This window comes from Camelus ferus, chromosome 10, assembly GCF_009834535.1.
Source record: "Camelus ferus isolate YT-003-E chromosome 10, BCGSAC_Cfer_1.0, whole genome shotgun sequence".
Classification (NCBI taxonomy): domain Eukaryota; kingdom Metazoa; phylum Chordata; class Mammalia; order Artiodactyla; family Camelidae; genus Camelus; species Camelus ferus.
Genome location: NC_045705.1, coordinates 62,431,037 through 62,448,865, shown reverse-complemented (window position 1 = coordinate 62,448,865; position 17,829 = coordinate 62,431,037). Strand labels below are relative to the sequence as shown.

The 17,829-nt window shown below is 51.5% G+C and overlaps 1 protein-coding gene across 1 annotated transcript; it reads right to left on the bottom strand.

Moving 5' to 3' along the window:
• Positions 1-125: 125 nt before the first annotated feature.
• CCDC86 (coiled-coil domain containing 86) lies at positions 126-7,380 on the bottom strand. The gene is made up of 4 exons (XM_006193635.3): positions 6,541-7,380; positions 2,962-3,091; positions 1,167-1,241; positions 126-976 (listed from the first exon to the last, which is right to left on the bottom strand). Exons 1-4 carry the CDS (start codon positions 7,296-7,298, stop codon positions 857-859), a joined length of 1,083 nt encoding a protein of 360 aa, XP_006193697.1. The 5' UTR covers positions 7,299-7,380; the 3' UTR covers positions 126-856.
• Positions 7,381-17,829: the final 10,449 nt, after the last annotated feature.

The following is a 17,829-nucleotide window of genomic DNA, read 5'->3' as shown; positions in this document are numbered from 1 at the left end:
CGCTCAGCACACGGAGCAGTTGATGGACAACTGACTGAATGGACATCCCATCCTGACGCCTCGCCTAGGCTCCCCCCTGCCTCCTCCCTGGCCTCACTCAACACATGGTGCCATCTGACACACAATAAATTGTATTTGTTTATTATGTTTTCTCCACCAGAATGAAAGCTCCTTGAAGGCAGGGACTTTTGTCTGTATTCACTGGTACCTAGAATTGTGCCTGTACATAGCAGGGGTTTAATAAAAATATTTTTGCTATATATTGAATTGGCATGAGTTAATCAGATCTTTGGGGCTTCTGCAGAGTCCGGTACAGGAAAGGGGGAGCTAGAGAGACCCTGCCCCCTCCCCATTTTAACCATAAGTGTTTACAAGTGGGGCAGGCTGGATTCAGTCTGCTGGGTGACAGGGTCAGCTGGGGGCAGAGGGACCCAGAGCAGCCTTTGGGAAGATGTGGGGGGAGCTGGACTCCTGCCTTCTGGCCTCCTGGCCTGGGTTGAACCTACGACTTTGAGATAGAACGTAGACATTTTGGAGAGTCATCCTCCAGTCACCAGCTCCCTGAGGAACCAGAAATTACTCTCCTTGGTTTGAAGGCACTTGGAGAGAAGGGGGAAGGAAAAGGGGGGAGTTACCCTCTTCCCATCCCCAGGCTCTGCCAGGTCCCAGCCTCCTTCTGGGCCTCTGGCCCACAAAGACTGGCCCCTGAGCCCTCAAAGGCTCAAGCCCAGTCTTGGGTGAGGTCCCTGTTTTGGAACCAGAGTTGGAGTGCTGGGTCCAGGCCTGTGACCAAGGGCCCGAGAGGCGGCATGTGTGACATGGTGGTTGGCCACAGAAGGCCTCGGCTGTCCTGAGCTCAGATCTTGGCTGCTGGCCGCTGGGGCGGCTGTTTCTGCAGCTGGGCCAGCGTGTCCCGCTTCTCAATGGAGCGCAGCTGCTTCTTCTTCGCCCGCTTGAGCTTGGCAGGGTTTCGGATCTGGGGGTGGGGGTCAGGAGGGTGTTAGTGTGGCCTGTTCTCCACCCTGTTCCCCTGGGAAAGGGAGCCCACTCTCGGGGGCCTGGGGAGGCAGCATGAGTGGGGGCTGTGTAGCAGCGGTGCCGAGGCATCTGGAACACAACGCCCGGCCTGGCCATGGCCCCCCAACCCTGACTAGGGCAACACTCACCACTTGAACAATCTCCGCCTTCCGCTCATTCTCCAGGCGGCGTCTCAGGTTCTCTGCGCGGCGCTGCTTCTTCTCCTGCACACGTTGGGGAAAGGATGTGGGTCTGGGAGCCAAGGCAGCCCTGGCCTCCCAGGAAGGAGGTGAATAGGCCAGCTCATTCTGGCTGCAGACTGGTGCTGTGGGGGTGGAGGGCCAGCAAGGAACAGTCCCTGTGCTTGTGGGACCAGCACCCAGAGACCCACCGTGGTAGGGAGCTCCTGACCCGACCTGGTCAGGCAGCTGAGGACAGGGGCTTAGTAGGGAAGGGGAGGGGTGGGGGTAAGAAAGGAAAGTCAGGCCCATGCGGACAGTGGTCCCTCGCACCACCCACTCATCAACTGCCAGGGAGAAGGGGTGGCCGGTCCTTTCCTGCATTCCCATCTCTTGGAGTCTCCCCCTCTCCCTCGAAACCCATGTGCCCCTAGACTGCCAGGGCAGGGGTTAGGGTGGAGGCTGCAGAGAAGGGGCTCCGGAGCTCTGTGGTCCTGGTCTGAATCCTGACTGCCTCTTCCTGAATGGGTGACCCTGGCCAAGCTGTTTACACTCTGTGCCTCAACACCCCATCTTTAAAGTGAAGATGACTGTGATATCAGGCTGTGTGGAGGGAGAGATGAGTGAACACCCATATGGGGCTTGGACCGTCCGGCCCACTGGGAACATGTAGAAGGTGAATCTGGACAGACTCTTCCCTGCGAGTGGGAAGCCCAGTGCCCTCTGGCTCCACTAAATGCTGTCCTGGTGGGACCAGGGTGGGGATGTTGGCCTCAAATCTGTTGCAGGGTCAGGGGCCTCTCTCAGCTTTGGCAACTCAGGGTACAAAGGGTGGCCTGGGCCCCTGAGGAGAAAGGAGAAGTGACGCTTGAGCTCCCAGAGTCAGGGGAAGGGCTGGGCTGGGGGCTGCGCAGGGGCACCTCTGGAGGGGATGGTGACAAGAAGCTTCTGCCTTGCCCAAGAGGGAGCCAGGGCCGCACAGGAAGCGAGATAAGGACTCAGCACATGGTGGCAGCCGCACGGTCTGCAGGGTCATGGCCACAGGCTGAGCTGGGGTGACTCAAAGCAGGGGACATGAGACCGAGTGACTGGCCCACCCCCTCCCCTTGTGGGCATACTAGGACCACAGGCTGGGGGGTGAGGTGCGTGACGACTCCCGAGCCCCAGGGACCACGAGGTAAGCGGTGTCCTACTGATAACCCCGGTCCTGGTGGACCGACACCACCGCCTCACTTTATCTGCGTGTGGCCACTGGGGCTTCCGGGACACTAAAGCGGTTGGGCGTGAACCGTGAGCCACTTCTGGCCCTGGGATGAGCGTCAGGGAGAGAACTGGGGGAAAGTGCAGGCCAGCCACTTTGCTGATGTGTGGCAGCTGTGTCCCGGGAATGACAGCAACAACACCTGGGACACCTCTGATCTGTAAACCTTTCCCATCTGAGCAGGTCCCAGGGCGGGGACCCCCGGGCCCATCTCACTGAATGCCCCTATCACCAGTGAGGGAAACTGGGGGCTTATCCTGGGCCTCCTCCCCTCCTTGGGCCTCTTATAAGCCCGGAGCTAAACGAGATGTTCCACTAGGCTTCTCTCCCCTGTGGTCCTAGACTGCGCTGCTGCTTGGGCCAGGCTCCCTGCCTCACTGGTGCCCCCAGGCTCAAGAATGGCTCTCGACCAAATCAGCCTGCCCCAGGGAACATGTGGGAGCTTCCCCAGCCCAGGCTGGTCATAGCAGACGCCGGTGCAGCCCTGCCTGGCCGGCCCCTCACCTGGCGGCGCCTCTCCTTCTCCTCCTCCAGGTGCCGGGCGAAGTCCTTGGCCAGCTTCCTCTCCTGCCGGTCTTTCATCTTCCGCTGCCAGGATGTGCGCAGGGGCTTGTCCTGGACCATCTGGGAGAACCTGGATGGGGAAAGCGTGTGCTCCTGGAGTCCGTGGGAAGAACCCGTGCCCTCCCTCCTCTCAGCTCTGGGCCTTCTTCCCCAGAACCCAGTCAGAATCGCCTCCCCACCTCGCTGCTTACCACGCAATCGACCCTCCGGGTCTGCAGAAACTCGGGGCAGGACAGGGCTCTGATCATGCCTGCTGCCATTACTTGAGCCCTGGTGCCATGCCTCAGGTGGGTACACCTGTTCTCTCCATTTTACAGAGGAGCAAACCGAAGCTCAGAGAGGTTACGTGATTGCCCAAGGTCACCTTGTTCCTGAGCGGCAGTCAGTACTCGAACCCGTCTGTGGCCAGAGTCCAGACCACACAGGTCCGTCGTCAAGCTCTGCTGCTCGGGGCAATCGCAGTCAGCCCGGGCGTGAGGGCCTCTGGAGATGGGGCTCACTCCCTCCCGGGGCGCCCCCTCTGGTTCAGAACTGCGAATGGTCACAGCCCCTGCTCCCTCCCCAGCAGGGGCTGTGTGATGATGGAGCGGGTGTTAGGAGTTATCAGGGAAGTCTTGATTTTCTAAAGCGTGATAGTGACACAGTCCTAGGAGAGACCAGACTACCTCCTTAAGAATCCATGCTGCCAGGATCTACGGGTGGAATAACAGATCCGGACGTGCTGCAAAATATTCCAGGAAGACGGAAAAAATGTCGAGGAGCAAGAGGCAGCAGACCCGTAAAATGAGGAGGGCCACTGAGATGGGTGCTGAGAGCTCGGGGGTTCGTGCTCCCCTTTCCTGTAAGCTCTTTCTCCTCCAACGACTGGAAGCCGGTTCAAGTGTCCCGCAGGCCTTTATTCCTCCTCAGCAGATCTCCTTGTGGCCCTCCCGCCTCCCCACCAGTTCCCAGACTTCTGAAAGAGCTCCTGTTTATCCACATCCCCTGTATGCTGCCCCAGAGTGTCACAGCAGGCCAGCCCCTCAGGGCTTTGGTGCGCCGCTGCTCCCGCCCCTGGGGTGGCTCAGTCCTGCTCCTCCCTGCCATCTTCCATCTTCCCCCTAATGCTCCATGGGAGTCTGCACACACGGTCTGGACCTTAACCCTGGGTCCGTCCACCCTCAGCCTGGTTCTGCCTCTCTCCGCCAGTCCCTGACTCTGCCTGCCTGACCCCAGCATAACCCCCCTGCTCCTTCTCCCCCTCCCCAAGGGCCTGCTGCCGAAGACCCGGCCTCCTGAGCACAGAAGGGTGGGGCTGCAGCATGGACATCCTCCCCGCCCTTAGAGCTGGGCATCCCAGATTGGGGTACTGAACCCTGGAAGACCTCACGTGCCTCCTACTGCGCCCCCTGTGCTCAGTGATGAGGTCCCTGGACTGTCCCTCAAACCCAGGAGCACACTTCCGCCTCAGGACCTCTGGTCTTTCTGTTCCTCTTGCATGGACGCTCTTCCCTGACAGCCGCTCTGCCTCCCTCCCTCGCTTCATTCAGGCCTCTGCTCACAACCCTTTGGCAGGGAGGCCCTCTCTGATCACCATGACAATGCCCCGCACCCCTGCTCCTTTCCCGTCCCCACTGGGGTTTATTTTCCTATATTGCTCTTATTACTGACACATATATATTACATGTTGGTTACCTGTTTCTCACAACTGGAATGTTCTGTTTACAGCCACGTTTGCCCCCAGACCCTAGCTCAACACAATATAAACTGGTTGAATGAATGAACTACCTTCTGTTCTCATTCATCTACTTGTTCAACTCATGCCTTTATGTGCTAGGCTCTGGGGGAGTCTAGCCGTGACAGGTAAAGCCCCACTTTCTGGTCTAGAGGGGAAGACGACAAGAATCACACAAGTGAACAATCTGTGCAAATGGGGGTGTGACAAAAGAGAAGCACAAGGTACAATGACAACACATAGCATGAGGACTGAACCCTGGTTGGGCTGGACAAAGGGGGCTTTTCCAGGGGGTGGTATTCAAGCTGAGCCCTGAATGATGAGTGGGGACTGACCAGGGGAAGAGACTTTCAATAGGAGGAACAGCATGTGCAAAGGCCCTAAGCTCAGAGGAAGCATCCCATGTAGGGGGAACGTGGAGAGGAGGTCAGCATGGAAGACTCTCAGTGATGATGGAGGAGGGAAGAGGAGAGAGAAGTGGAGCACAGCTCCAAGCAAACAGAAAGTCCAGAAGGGTTTCAGTTCAGGCAAGGAGGTGGGACAAAATGCCCTCTTTCTCTTGCTTTTCGATATCTCCTGCCAACCTTCTCTCCCTCTTGCTCAGCGAACTCATCTCCCTCGCCCCCACCTCCTGCAGGCTGAGTACCAGGACCCCAGGCTCCCACACTCAACTTGCTCATCACCCTCTTGCCACCCGAACGCCAACACCCTCACCTTGTTCCCCATGGCCATCAGTGGCCCCACTGTTCCCTGTGACCTCCAGGACCAAGGTGGAGGGGCAGTGCCGCCATTCACTGCTCCGACTCCTACAGTCACTCCAGTTTCTAAGTCTCTGATTGGTGACTTGAAGCAAACTACTCCATAAGTTTCAATCTTTTTTGTTTAATGGGGGAGAGTGTTGGGGGGAGGGAATAATACCTACTGCCTTGAGTCTTAGGGGCTCAACAATATGACACCTGCAAAAAGCCTCGTGTAAAGCGTGACATACAGTCAACCCTCAGTAAATGTCCATTTCATCCTTAAAGCCCTTCCCCTATGGTCCCTCACAGCCACAAACTCCTGACTTCCCAGTGGTTCCCAGTAGCTAAAATGTGAACTGGAGCCCACCTCTCCATCTGGCAGCCTAAACCTTCCTACTGCAGCTAAGCCTCTTCCTTTGCTCAACAAGCGTCTAATCGAGCACAGAAAAGACCTCACGCTTAGTTCTCATCTACAGAGCACAGGTAAAGAGCTGTCACACCCAGACTTGGAATCATATCTGTGCTCAGGTCCTGCCTCTACCGCTTTCAGCCTCCCCGATCCTCAGTGACCCCTTATGAGAAATGAGGATAATCCTAACACTTGCTGCTTCATAGGGCTGATGTGTGGATTAACTGCCGCAATGCATGCTGGTCCCTGTTTGAAAGGTCCTTCCTCTGGCCAATCCTTACTAACAGCATCCTATATACACTCAGCACTTGGTAATGCTTTCTATCAAACAGGCAAATTACTTCAATAGAAAATAGTGGATGAAGACTTCACTGCTATTTATCAAGTAGTAGCTGGTTTACCTGCTTCTGCACCCCCCCCCCCCCACTACAGAGGGCAGACAAGGGTAAGTGCGTGTTGGATGAACACACAGATTAAATGCTATGGGAGAGGTCCTTTGAGGGCACCCCTCCCAGAGATCCCAGTGCATTCTACTACATTCTGATTATAATTACCTGTTTGTGTGACACCCCCACTGATATGAGCTATCTCCAGGTTGTGCCCAGGCCCCAACACCACAGAGAACCCTACCCCTGCCCAGCTGTCCCCCACTTCACCTCTTTTTTGAGCGGTCCTTCCACACCCGCCCAGACTTGGGCTTCCCCTTCGGAATTATGGGGACCTCCTCCTTCTTCGGCTTCTTGGACGCTGGGGCCTGGACTGAGGAACCTTCTCGCTTCTTTGGTCCGAGGCTGTCTCTCCCCGACTCCCGGGCCGGAGATGGCTTGCTCGGCTCGGGCTGACCCCGTGGGGAGCCAGGCGACTCGGGTGTTAGTTCCTGTTGTGGCTGCGAGGGCTCCGGACCCGGCGCTTGTTGACCTGGATACGGCTCTGGTGATCCTGGGCCTGGCTGCTGCTGAGGGCAGGGAGACCCGGAGGGCGGCTCCTCCTCACTCTTGGCCAACTCCGAGTCCGCTTTTTCTTGGTCCTGGGAGAACTCTGGTGACTCCTCACTTGGCTTTGGCTGAAGTCGGGGGGATTCAGGACTCGATTCCGGCAGTTTCTGGGGCGACTGGAGGACTGGATCTCCCTGACTCTGGGGGGACACTGGGTCCGTCTCTGGCTGCCTTCGGGGGGACCCCAAGCCTGCCCCCTCTCGTGGGCTGGGTGACCCCGGGCTTGTCTCCAGCTGATGTCTAGGAGACCGCAGACTGGGGGGCTGCACACTCCGAGGAGACCCGGGCTCCCTCGTTTCTTTTGGGTTCGACTCGAACTCCACAAGGGCCCGTCTCGCCCGCAGACCTGCAGTGGGGTTCTCGGGTGATTCAGGCTCTAGGCCTTCTAGCCGCCGGCTGCGCCTCAGCGGGGTATCCATGGCGGGGCCTGAGTTTCCAAATCTGAGCCCACGTGCAGCCTCTAAGACAACCGGCGCCGTCCTATGACGTCAGGAGCCGCCACGTTTGTGCTGGGCAGGAGGGGCTGTTGCCGCGGAGGCCATCTTAGTGATGGGCAGAAAGGCATGGGGAGGAGTCTAGGGAGGGCGGGGCCTGGGTTTATTAGGCGCATGCGCAAAAAGCTTTGCCGCATTTACTTGTGCCTAACTTAAGATCCCGCTTTGCCTTTCCTGCGAACCCAGTTTCCTGGGGAAAAGAGAGTGTGCAGGCGAAAAAGGAAGGGGGGGGGGGGCGCATTTTCGGGGGAACAGAGGATTGGAGAGCAGAGATCCAGGGAACCCGCAGGCAAGGCTGGATGGGAACTTTGCCTCTAACTAACTGCTGTGCAATTGGGCAAAGGTTATACCCTTTATGGACCTCAATTTTCTTATTTGTAATATGGGTGTTTTTGCACTAGTTTACTGTATATAAAATGACCCAATCGGAGTACTCCTAACTGCCAGAGTGAATGGTACCTGGAAGATCCTGGAGGTGGGAAGTCTCAGGTCCTGAGTTGTGTGTTAATTGTAACCCTTGCTTTCTCTTCTCCCATTTTGTGCTCAAGTATAAAAATCTACGGCTCTCCCTTTATAACATTGTCAGCTTTATATATGATGCTGAGGTAAGGGTTAGATGCACCACCTCTGTCCTCTGGCATACTGGGCCCTCAGCGATTCCCCATACCCTCTCAGTTCTAGAAACAGAGGTTGGATCCTCTCTGAGCTTTCTTTCAGCCAAGGCAGCGGTCATTGTCCCAGCGTGTGAACCTGCCTCCCTCTTCCTTTGCATAGATCCAGTCGATGGCTTTGAGTTACTCATAGCATGTAACTTTCTTAGGAAGAACATCTTGGAAGATCTTTTCCAGTGTCTTCTTGTAACCTCCTGGGGATGGCTCACAGGCATCCCAGGGTCCCTGTTCTGTTGTCCCAGAAGATTCTTTTAGAAACCACTGTTTCTTCAGCTGAGGGGTTATGAGTAGGGCCTGGGAAGTTGTCCAATGGTGCTCAGGGGGCTGAGGAAGAAGGTCAGGCAGACATCCAGGGGCCTCAGTGCTGAGCACAGCCCCCACCTGCTGAATCACTCTGGAGCAGAAGTGAGAGAGTCAGATGGGGCCCAGGGTGTCTTGACTGCTGATCAGGGAGGAGGTGAGGAGGTGAGGAGGTGGAAAACTGAGGCAAGTTTCCTGGAGGATGGAAAAGTGGACTGAAGATCCCTTAAGACCTCTCACCCCTTGGCTGGTGCTACACAGCATCCAAAATGCGTCCTGATGAATTGAACCTGTTGAAGTCACCTCTCTAAGGGTAAGGTGATGGCCTGGCTTCTCCACTATCCTTCCATATTGTCAGAAACAGTGGCACCCTTGCGCTGTAAACCTGTGTCAGTCCCTGCCTTCCTGGTGGCTCTCAGAGGCTCCATTCACAGGCTCAGCGCCCTCAGGCCCCTTGCTCCTGGACCAAGTAAGTCCTTGCAATGAGGCTTGGTCTCAGTGCCCCTGCCCAGCAGTGCAGCTCCCCACTGCATCTCCTCGCCCAGCTCTTCCAACCCCCAACTCTCAGTTCCTTAAATTCTCTGTCCCAGCCAGGAAGCCCAAATGGCCTGCCACACAGAGCCATACCTGGCGTGCATTACCAGGGCTGTGTCCCCAGCTGGAGGGATCACTCTCAAATGCTGATTGGATCCTATGCCGATTCCACTTAACATACTTCAGAGGGTGATCTCGGGTCCCCTCCAGGTGGTGTGAGAGTGGGAGGTGCTTTACAGACATTTTCAGATCAGGTGAGGAGACCCCTGATCAACATAGGCATCAAGTGATCTCTGGCCTGGAAACCCTCCGCTTCTACCCAGGCTGTTTGTCACTGTGATTATAAATAGTGTGTAGGGGCCCAGGGGAGACACCTGAATTTTTCAGAAAAGCTTGATATTACAGTCACTGTTAGGACTCTGTTGCCTTAGGCTCCTTGGCTTTCTACTGTAAATATCCCAGCCTCACGATTCAGTTATGCATATATATTTTCTTTTTCATGTTCTTACCAGTTATTGAATATAGTTCCCTGTACTATATGGTAGGTCCTTGTTATTTGTCTATTTTTATATATAGTAGTTTGTATTTGCTAATCCCAAACTCCAAATTTTTCCCTGCCCCCCTTTCTCCTTTGGTAACCATAAGTTTGCTTTTGATGTCTGAGTCTCTTTCTGTTTTATAAATAAATTTCTTTGTGTCATTTTGTTTAGATTCCACATACAAGTGATATCATATGGTATTTGTCTGTCTTTGTCTGACTTACTTCCCTTAGCATGATGATCTCCAGGTCCACCCAGGTTGCTGCAGATAGTGTTATTTCATTCTTTTTTATGGCTGAGTAGTATTCCACTGTACATATATATACCACAACTTCTTTATCCAGTCATCTGTTGATGGGCATTTAGGTTATTTTCATGTCTTGGCTATTGTAAATAGTGCTGCTATGAACATTGGGGTGCATGTATCTTTATGAATTAGAGTTTTCTCTGGATATATGGCCAGGAGTGGGATTGCTGGATTTATTTTCTGAATAGGCTACTTGCACTTGATCCTTGTCTCAGAGTTGGCTGTGGAGGAACCAGCCAAAAACACTGGGACAAGTAATTACTGGGCCAGATATTCTTTTAAGTGCTCTCTGTGTACAAATCCTCACAACCACACTGTGAGGCAGGTGCTGTTATAACAATACCCATTTCACAGATAAAGAAACTGAGTCACAGAGAGGCTGGGACACTTGTAAAGGTCACACAGCAGATACATGGTGGAGGTGGGATCCACCTGTAGGCTTCTGATTTCAGAGCTACAACTTTGAAGAGTAAATCTCCCTGTCATCCAGGTAAGGAAACCAAGGCACAGAAAGTCTAAGGTGTTTGCCTAAAATCACGCAGCTATACATCCAGGAGCGAGGACTGCAGTTCCAGAGCTGGCAAGTTTTGTTGCCCAGCAACGGTGCCTCCCGTGGGCCTCCTTTGCCCGTTCCTCACAAGGATCCTGCTTTGTGCCCTGGGAGGTGCTGGGTGCCAGGTTGCCCCACGATTGGCTGAGGCCCCATGTGTGCATGTGCGGGGCAGAGTGTGCTGAACTGGCAATACCTCGATTTATGTAACCTGAGATCTGCTGATTGAAGGAAACCGTGTGCTTACAGATGATAGAAGATACGGATCAGGTGTTATTCGCTGAGCCATTGAGCCTCCACCCAGCCACAGTTGCTGGGCTGAGAGGGTTTGACATGTCAGGTTTGAGATGTCAGGGCCTGTATCCCTGTGGTCCTCTGCTCAGCATCAAGATCAGAGATGGCTGGGAAACAGGCCCTGGCAATGCCAGCGTCACTCACTGTGCACTTGTGAAGTGCCAGGCCTCCCCTGGGTGCTCATTGAGTCCCTTAGGGTGTCGGTGCAGGAGGGTGATCACAGCAAGTGCTGAGAGTTCACTGAATGAATGAATGGGCAGGGAGGAACAGCCTCGGGTTACCCACAAGGAAATCCAAGGCTGGGAGAGGGTGCAAGGGCAGGACTGGATCTCGGGGCTTCACGACTCTAAACCCAAGCCCTCGCTCTCACATCCACCCGCCCCAGGGTCAGAAGACGGGCTGAGAATATGTAAGGATTTCCTCAGTCTAGGAGGTTGGATCCGGCCACTGGGACATCGCCAGGTGTGGCTGGAGTGAGGGCAGGACCCTGATGAGGCAGAGGCGTTACTGGGAGTTGGGCTGCCATTGCCTGCCCTTCACTGGGTCACACGGGTCCAGGCTGCTCTCTCTTTTACTCAGAAGTCTCAAGCACTTGAAGACAGTCTTCCTGAAGCTCCCCCAGAATTGTCTTTTATCCAGGCTGAACGTCTGCTCCTACAGCTGTGTCTCCCACGACGACACAATCAATCTTCCAGGATGTGGCATCCGGAGCTCCCTGAGGTCCCCCGGAGCCGAGTGGATTTGTCACCTCTGTCCTCCGTGATGCTTATTGGTGTGGCCAGGTGCCCATCCTCTTCCTAGCGGTGAGCCGCCAGTTGATACCCTCCATCTGCTTCCAGCTGCCGATCCCTGGATGCTGGACGTGAGCTGTTGGCTTTTCTGGGCAAGTGCAGGATTTGTCATTTGGCCTTGTTGCCCTTTGTTCTGACCTTTCTGAAGACCTTGCTGTCCTCCTTCAATATTTGCTCCCCCAGCCTCCTTTGTGTGAACAGCTGCTCTGGGCATCTTGAATCAGGCCCACCAAGAACCTGCAGCAAGGCTGGGGTTATCACATCACTTCTTATCATGGGCTCTTATCTTGGAGGTTTATCTTTTCTGTGTGTTCCCAACAGCTCACAAGGAATTTTGGATCCTCAAGAGGCGGGGGCAAGACCTCAGCAGAGGAGCACCTGGGACCCCTAATGTGAAGCCATCCAGTTGTCCATGCAGGGCATTGCCAGGGTGCAAGGAAGTTGATTGGATTATAAAGGGGCCTCTTTGCAAAGCTCTCGGGTACCTGCAAGGCTTATCTCCTGATCCCTCACAGCATCCGCAGGTTTTGCTGACACAGGAAGGGGTAGACAAGCTACTGCATTGCAAGACCTCTCCCTGCGTCCCTACCCCCTGCCAGCTTCCACAGTGTTTCCCTGCCCTGTGCAGGCAGGCAGTCAGTGGGGGTGGGTTGAGGAATGAACACCTGTGCCCCAGGTGGGAGGAAGTTACCCCAAGAAGCGAGGCATGGCTGTTCATGCCCCATCTTACCCTCACCCCAAAGTGTCTAATTGCAATGTTTCCCAAACTTGGGTAAGCATCAGAATCACATGGAAGACACGTTAAAATGTAGATTTCTGGGCTCCAACCCCAGACATGATGAGTCAGTAGGTCCAGGACAGGCCTGAAGGTCTGTCTGCATTTCTACACGCTCCCAGGTGATGCCTCTGCCAGTGTGTGGACCGCACTTGGAAGAGCTGTGTCCTGCAGGAGGGGTTGAGAGATACGGGAGAAATTTCCTGCCCTCCCCTCCCAGTCAGGACAGGGGCTGAGTTCTCCATCATCCTCCCATTTACTCATTCACCAAATATTGATTGACTGCATTACAATGAGAGGGACTAGGAGGACAGCTGGGAGTGGGGCAGTTGTGGTCTCTGCCTTGATGGCACTTACATTGTCTTTGGGCACAGATACTGAGCACGTGAATCTCAAAAGTACCCTTTGAGGAAGGCTGAGCAGGAATCATCTTCCCTATTTCACAGGTGAGGAAATAGCATCGCAGAGATGACGTGCCTTGCTGAAAGTCACATGAATGTTAAATGGCAGGACCCGAACTCAGAACTTCTCTACTCAAAATTGAACCTGTCTCAGCTTCATGGGGCTGGATTTAGATGGCAGAGCTCCAGACACTGGACACATGTCAGTGGGTGACAGCTAGGGGCTTCATCCTTGTGATGGAAGGTGAGCTTGACGGACAGGCAGCCCCCCACCACCGCCCCTGCCACATGCCCATACATACAACTCAGTTCTTGAGACCAGGATAACTGCAGAGTTTCACAGTGAGTCACTTCCCCTCCCTTCCTCTCCGTTTGTTTATCCCTCTCCTTTCATTTCCTCTAACATTTGGTTTCTCTGCAGCTCTGGTCCCTTCTTGATGCCATATCTGCTCCAGCGAGGGTCGTCTCCCCCAACCAATATGGCAGCCTCGTCTCCATGGCAACCCCTGGAGACCCTGCCTTGGTGACCAAGATGCAAATTATGAGGCCCCTTTTCTGAAGCACAGACCAACTAGTTTCCCACCCCTGGTTTGCCGGTGGGAATCTTCTGGCCCTGGGGCAGGGGAATCTCTGCTCTCTCTCCACCTCTGCACACTGTAGTGGTGGACAAAAACCGGCCCGTATCTGACTGAGCTGGTGAGATGAGGTTTCCCCTGAGCCAACAGCCTTGTTTCTCTGTTCTCACAGCATATCCAGAACCTCCTGCTCCCAGAGCCCAGTGGCTCAGCCAGGCTTATCATTTTGGATCTCATCCCCAAAGGATCCCTGTGGAAACAAACTTCATTTCCCCCCAAAAGCCCCCTTCCTATGCTTACAGATTTAAAAGCATATCATTTATGGTAAAATTTGAGGACATAAACATTATAGCAATATTGATGAGGTGACATTTTATTGCTGTGGATTTAAACCCCCCCACAAAAATATACCAATTCCACTGGTAGTTGGAATAAGAGATTCTGTCCATAGCGGCTACCAAGCATGGAGGGTGTTTGCCGGTATTATCTCACTTAATCTCATGGCAACATCCTGAAGAAGTTAATCCTACTGCCCTGTGTTTTAGAGGTGAAGGAACATGTCTAGGGAGAGGGATCTGGGGAAAAGGCAGAGAGAGGATTCAAATCCAGGACTCTGCCTCCAAAGCGAGTGTGCCTTCATCCACACCTCTCTACCTCTAGGTAATAGGCACTTAACCTTAATAAAAAAATAAATCCTTTCTTTAGCCTAGGCCTAATTTTCAATTCTTTAAAAATAAGCCACGAGGCAGAAATTTCAGGTCATTGAGAACTGGTATGCTTTCCACACAGAGCAGAGGCTGATCAATCAAAGGGTTACTCTGCTCAAAATAAAAGGTTACCTAACACTCAGATATTATCACTCTCTGCTTGAGTGGTTTTAGCTCTCTGCCTGTGAGATAAACTCTGGGTGGATCTAGATACCTTACTTTTTTGTTGTTGTTGTAAGTTAGACACGGAAGGTGTAGAAGATTGCATTTTCTAAAGTTGGCTGCAATGGTATCCCCCATCCATGTGCTCATCCTCCCATGTGACCTTCTCACCTTTTTTCTTGGAGTAATGGGGTCTGTGTCCCCCTCCTCCCAACTCCTGAACCTGGATGGACCTTTGTCATTGCCTTAGCAGAAGGACTATGGCAGAACTGTTGCTATGTGACTTCTGAGGCTAGGTCATAAGTCTGCCACGTGCTTCTGCCTGGCTTTCACGGTATGCGCGCTCTTGGAACTCAGTTGCCATGCTGTGAGGAAGCCCAAATCATCCTATGTGGAGAGACGACATGTGGAGTCCAGTGAAAGTGTTCCAGTTGACAGCCCACCTGAGATCCCAGCTGACAACACACTTCTTCTGACAGGCATGAGCAAAGATGCTTCCAGATGATTCTAGCCTCCAACTGTCAGGTAATTGCCAACTCTGAGTCTTCCCAGGAGAGGTCCCAGAAGTCACAGAGCAGAGACGACCTCTCCCCACTATGCCATATCCAAGTTCTATGCCACAGAATCTGCGAGCATAAGAAAATGATTGTTTTATATGACTAAGTTTTGGGAATGCTTGTTACACAGCAATAGTAACTGGAACAGAAGGTATTTTCTCATGATCAGGTGTCTATCTAAAGGGAGAAATTCTTGTAGCCTTTTTTTGCATCTTCTTCTGGGGCAGATGTGATTGGCAAGGATGATGCCCAGTCATCACCCCACAACTTCGTTAGAGGAAAATTGGATAGAAAGCCTTTCCTTGATCTTTAGTCACAATATATTAATATATTTTACTTGATTCCTTGTTTGTTGTTTATTTCCCACTGACTAGGATGTCAGTTTCCCATGGACAGGATTTCTTTATTCTGTTTTGTATGTTACTATATTCTTAGAGCCCAGACTTGGTACTTAAGAGCTGCTCAATAAATAATTACTGAATGAATGAGTGAGTGAAGATGAAACATCAGGTGGGCATAATTTTTTTTTTTGGTTGTTGGGGGAAGTAATTAGGTTTATTTATTTATTTTTTAATGGCGGTACTGGGGATTGAACCCAGGACCTCATGCGTGCTAAGCACACACTCTACCACTGAGCTATACTCTCCCCAAAGTGGGCACAGATTTTTTTTTGATTGAAGTATAGTCAGTTACAATGTGTCAATTTCTGGTGTACAGCACAATGTCCCCCTCATGCATATACATACATGTATTCATTTTCATATTTTTTCATTAAAGGTTATTACAAGATATTGAATATAGTTCCCTGTGCTGTACTGAAGAAAGTTTAAAAAATCTATTTTTATATATAGTGGCTAACATTTGTAAGTCTCAAACTCCCAAATTTATCCCTTCCCACTCCCTTTCCCCTGGTAACCACAGGATTGTTTACTATGTCTGAGGGTCTGTTTCTGTTTTGCAGATGAGTTCATTAGTGTCCTCTTTTTTCTTTTTTTTAGATTCCACATATGAGTGATATCATATGGTATTTTTCTTTCTCTTTCTGGCTTACTTCACTTAGAATGATGATCTCTAGGTCCATCCATGTTGCTGCAAATGGCATTATTTTATTCTTTTTTATGGCTGAATAGTATTCCATTATATAAATATATCACAACTTCGTTATCCAGTCATCTGTTGATGGACATTTAGGTTATTTCCATGTCTTGGCTATTGTATATAGTGCTGCTATGAACATTGGGGTGCATGTATCTTTTTGAATTAGAGTTTTCTCTGGATATAAGCCCAGGAGTGGGATTGCTGGATCATACAGTAAGTCTATTTTTAGTTTTCTGAGGAATCTTCATACTATTTTCCATAATGGCTGCACCAAACTACATTCCAAGTGGGTAAAATTTTTGATAATGATTTCTCCAGAGAGTTTAGTTAATGTTACCAGTTTCCATTTATTATGATCACACAAAATTGTTTTTTGGATAATGTTAAGCTCACACTGTAGTGGGAATTTCTTGAGAACTATGGCAAGAGAATAGAATAAAGAGAGTAGTAGAGAAGAGTTAAAAGAGTTAGTAGTTAATAGTTTAGAGTTAAAAATAGTTAAGGGCCCCACCCTTTTCTTGAAACAAAGAATCATTAAATGAATGATGAGAAGTGAGGGGATTTCAGGTCTATGCTAAAATGTTTGTTCAAGGAATTTGTTCCTGGGCCCTCTCTAAAGGAATTTAGGATCAGTCACCAAATAAGAATTGATTCAGGCAATCTTCCTTTGTTGCCTGGTGTTGCTGGGTGTTGTGGAGGACCGCAAATAAGTGTAAGATGGGGATGCTATCCTCAGGCTATGTTGAGTCCAGCTGCAGAGATAAGACTGAAGTCTGTGAGACAGCGAGCCCAACAAGGCAAGCTAGACCCAGTGGTAAACCAATACGATTTCACCCACTGAGGCTCCTGAGGATAAGGGAATATCTAGGAGGACTGCCTGGAGGAAGGAGGCAGGTCCAGTAGGGGATTGAGAGACTGGCCAGGGGGGCAGCTTCCCCAGCTGAGTCCTAGCAACACTGAAACACCACAGGGCTTCATCAGAGATCTGCTTCCTGTTAACTCGGGTTTCCACCTGTAGATCCTCCCATAGCTGGTGGAAATGAAACCAGGGTCCCTTTTGCCCTAATACCGTTAAGTAGATAACAACTTAAGTAGGAAGAAAAACTTCTGCGTAGCACTGGCCCACCCCCATGGGGTATTTTTGTGATGTGCATTGCAAGATGCTGTGTCTCCAGGTCCATCCAGCCCTGAGACGGGCCCCTCACAGCTTCTAGGGTGGGTGTTACCGGGAAGCCCAGATTCTGAAACCAAGTAATTTCAGAGCACAGGGCTCTTTACCAAGAACGTATCTGCAAGCCTTTAAAAGTTCTCCTAAAAAGCTGTTTGGTTGCAAAAGAAAACTTCAGAGAGAATAAAGACTACTTCCACATGAGAACAGGTGGTGACTGTATTTAGAACAAGACTTATCTCCCCACAAGTCAGCTCTGCTGTTGTGACTGAATGAGTGATGCTCTCCAGTTTGAGTGGGGGAAAAACCAGAAGAAGAAAGACAATTCCAAATAACTGGAGTTCTATTTGGTGCATGTAATACATCTCCATTTTGAACATAAAGAAAGAGGGTTACAATTTTTACTAATGGAAAAATGCTTTCTTCCCATCCTCATCAAGTTAACATTAAACTAACACTGGAAGATTATTAATTCAAAGGATGCCAGATTTTTAACCCACCCTGGGTGCCTGAGCATTCCCGATCTGTCCTGCAGGCAGGATGATTTCTGCCAGGCTGAACAGTTGGTGAGATAAGATAATAATACATATGGTATCATTTTAGAACCGCCCAGAGGTCATGATTAGTGTCTGTGGGTGGATGTCTATGGAAGAGCCCAGAGAGACAGCAGCTTGGTGTCTCTGTCTTATGACTTTCCCTGGCCACTCCCTCCTTCACCAGTTCTATTCCGTCCTGCAAATAAATATCTCTCTGGGTGCAGCCTTGAGTGGGACTGACCCCAGTGGGTCCAGCAAGTTTAGCGGGTCCCCAAGAACAGTGCTAGATGCCACACCACCACCTAGTGGCCTCTTGTCATAGGTCTCTGGGGCTTTCTCACTGTAGAGAGTGACTTTCCCAGGGACTACAGTGACCTGATAATTTATCATCCATACGAGTGCTTTTGTCCAGCTGGGACACCAGGACAATATGTGCAAACAAATCTGTGCCAAGGACATATGGTCACTCTATCTTAGTGCCTGCTGGGTAC

Coding starts and splice junctions, on each gene's coding strand:
- CCDC86 (XM_006193635.3), bottom strand. CDS start 7,298: ATGGATACCCCGCTGAGGCGCAGCCGGCGGCTAGAAGGCCTAGAGCCT. Junction 3,092..6,540: donor AAGGACCGCTCAAAAAAGAG/GTGAAGTGGGGG, acceptor TTCCCCATCCAG/GTTCTCCCAGATGGTCCAGG. Junction 1,242..2,961: donor AGAAGGAGAGGCGCCGCCAG/GTGAGGGGCCGG, acceptor CAACGTGTGCAG/GAGAAGAAGCAGCGCCGCGC.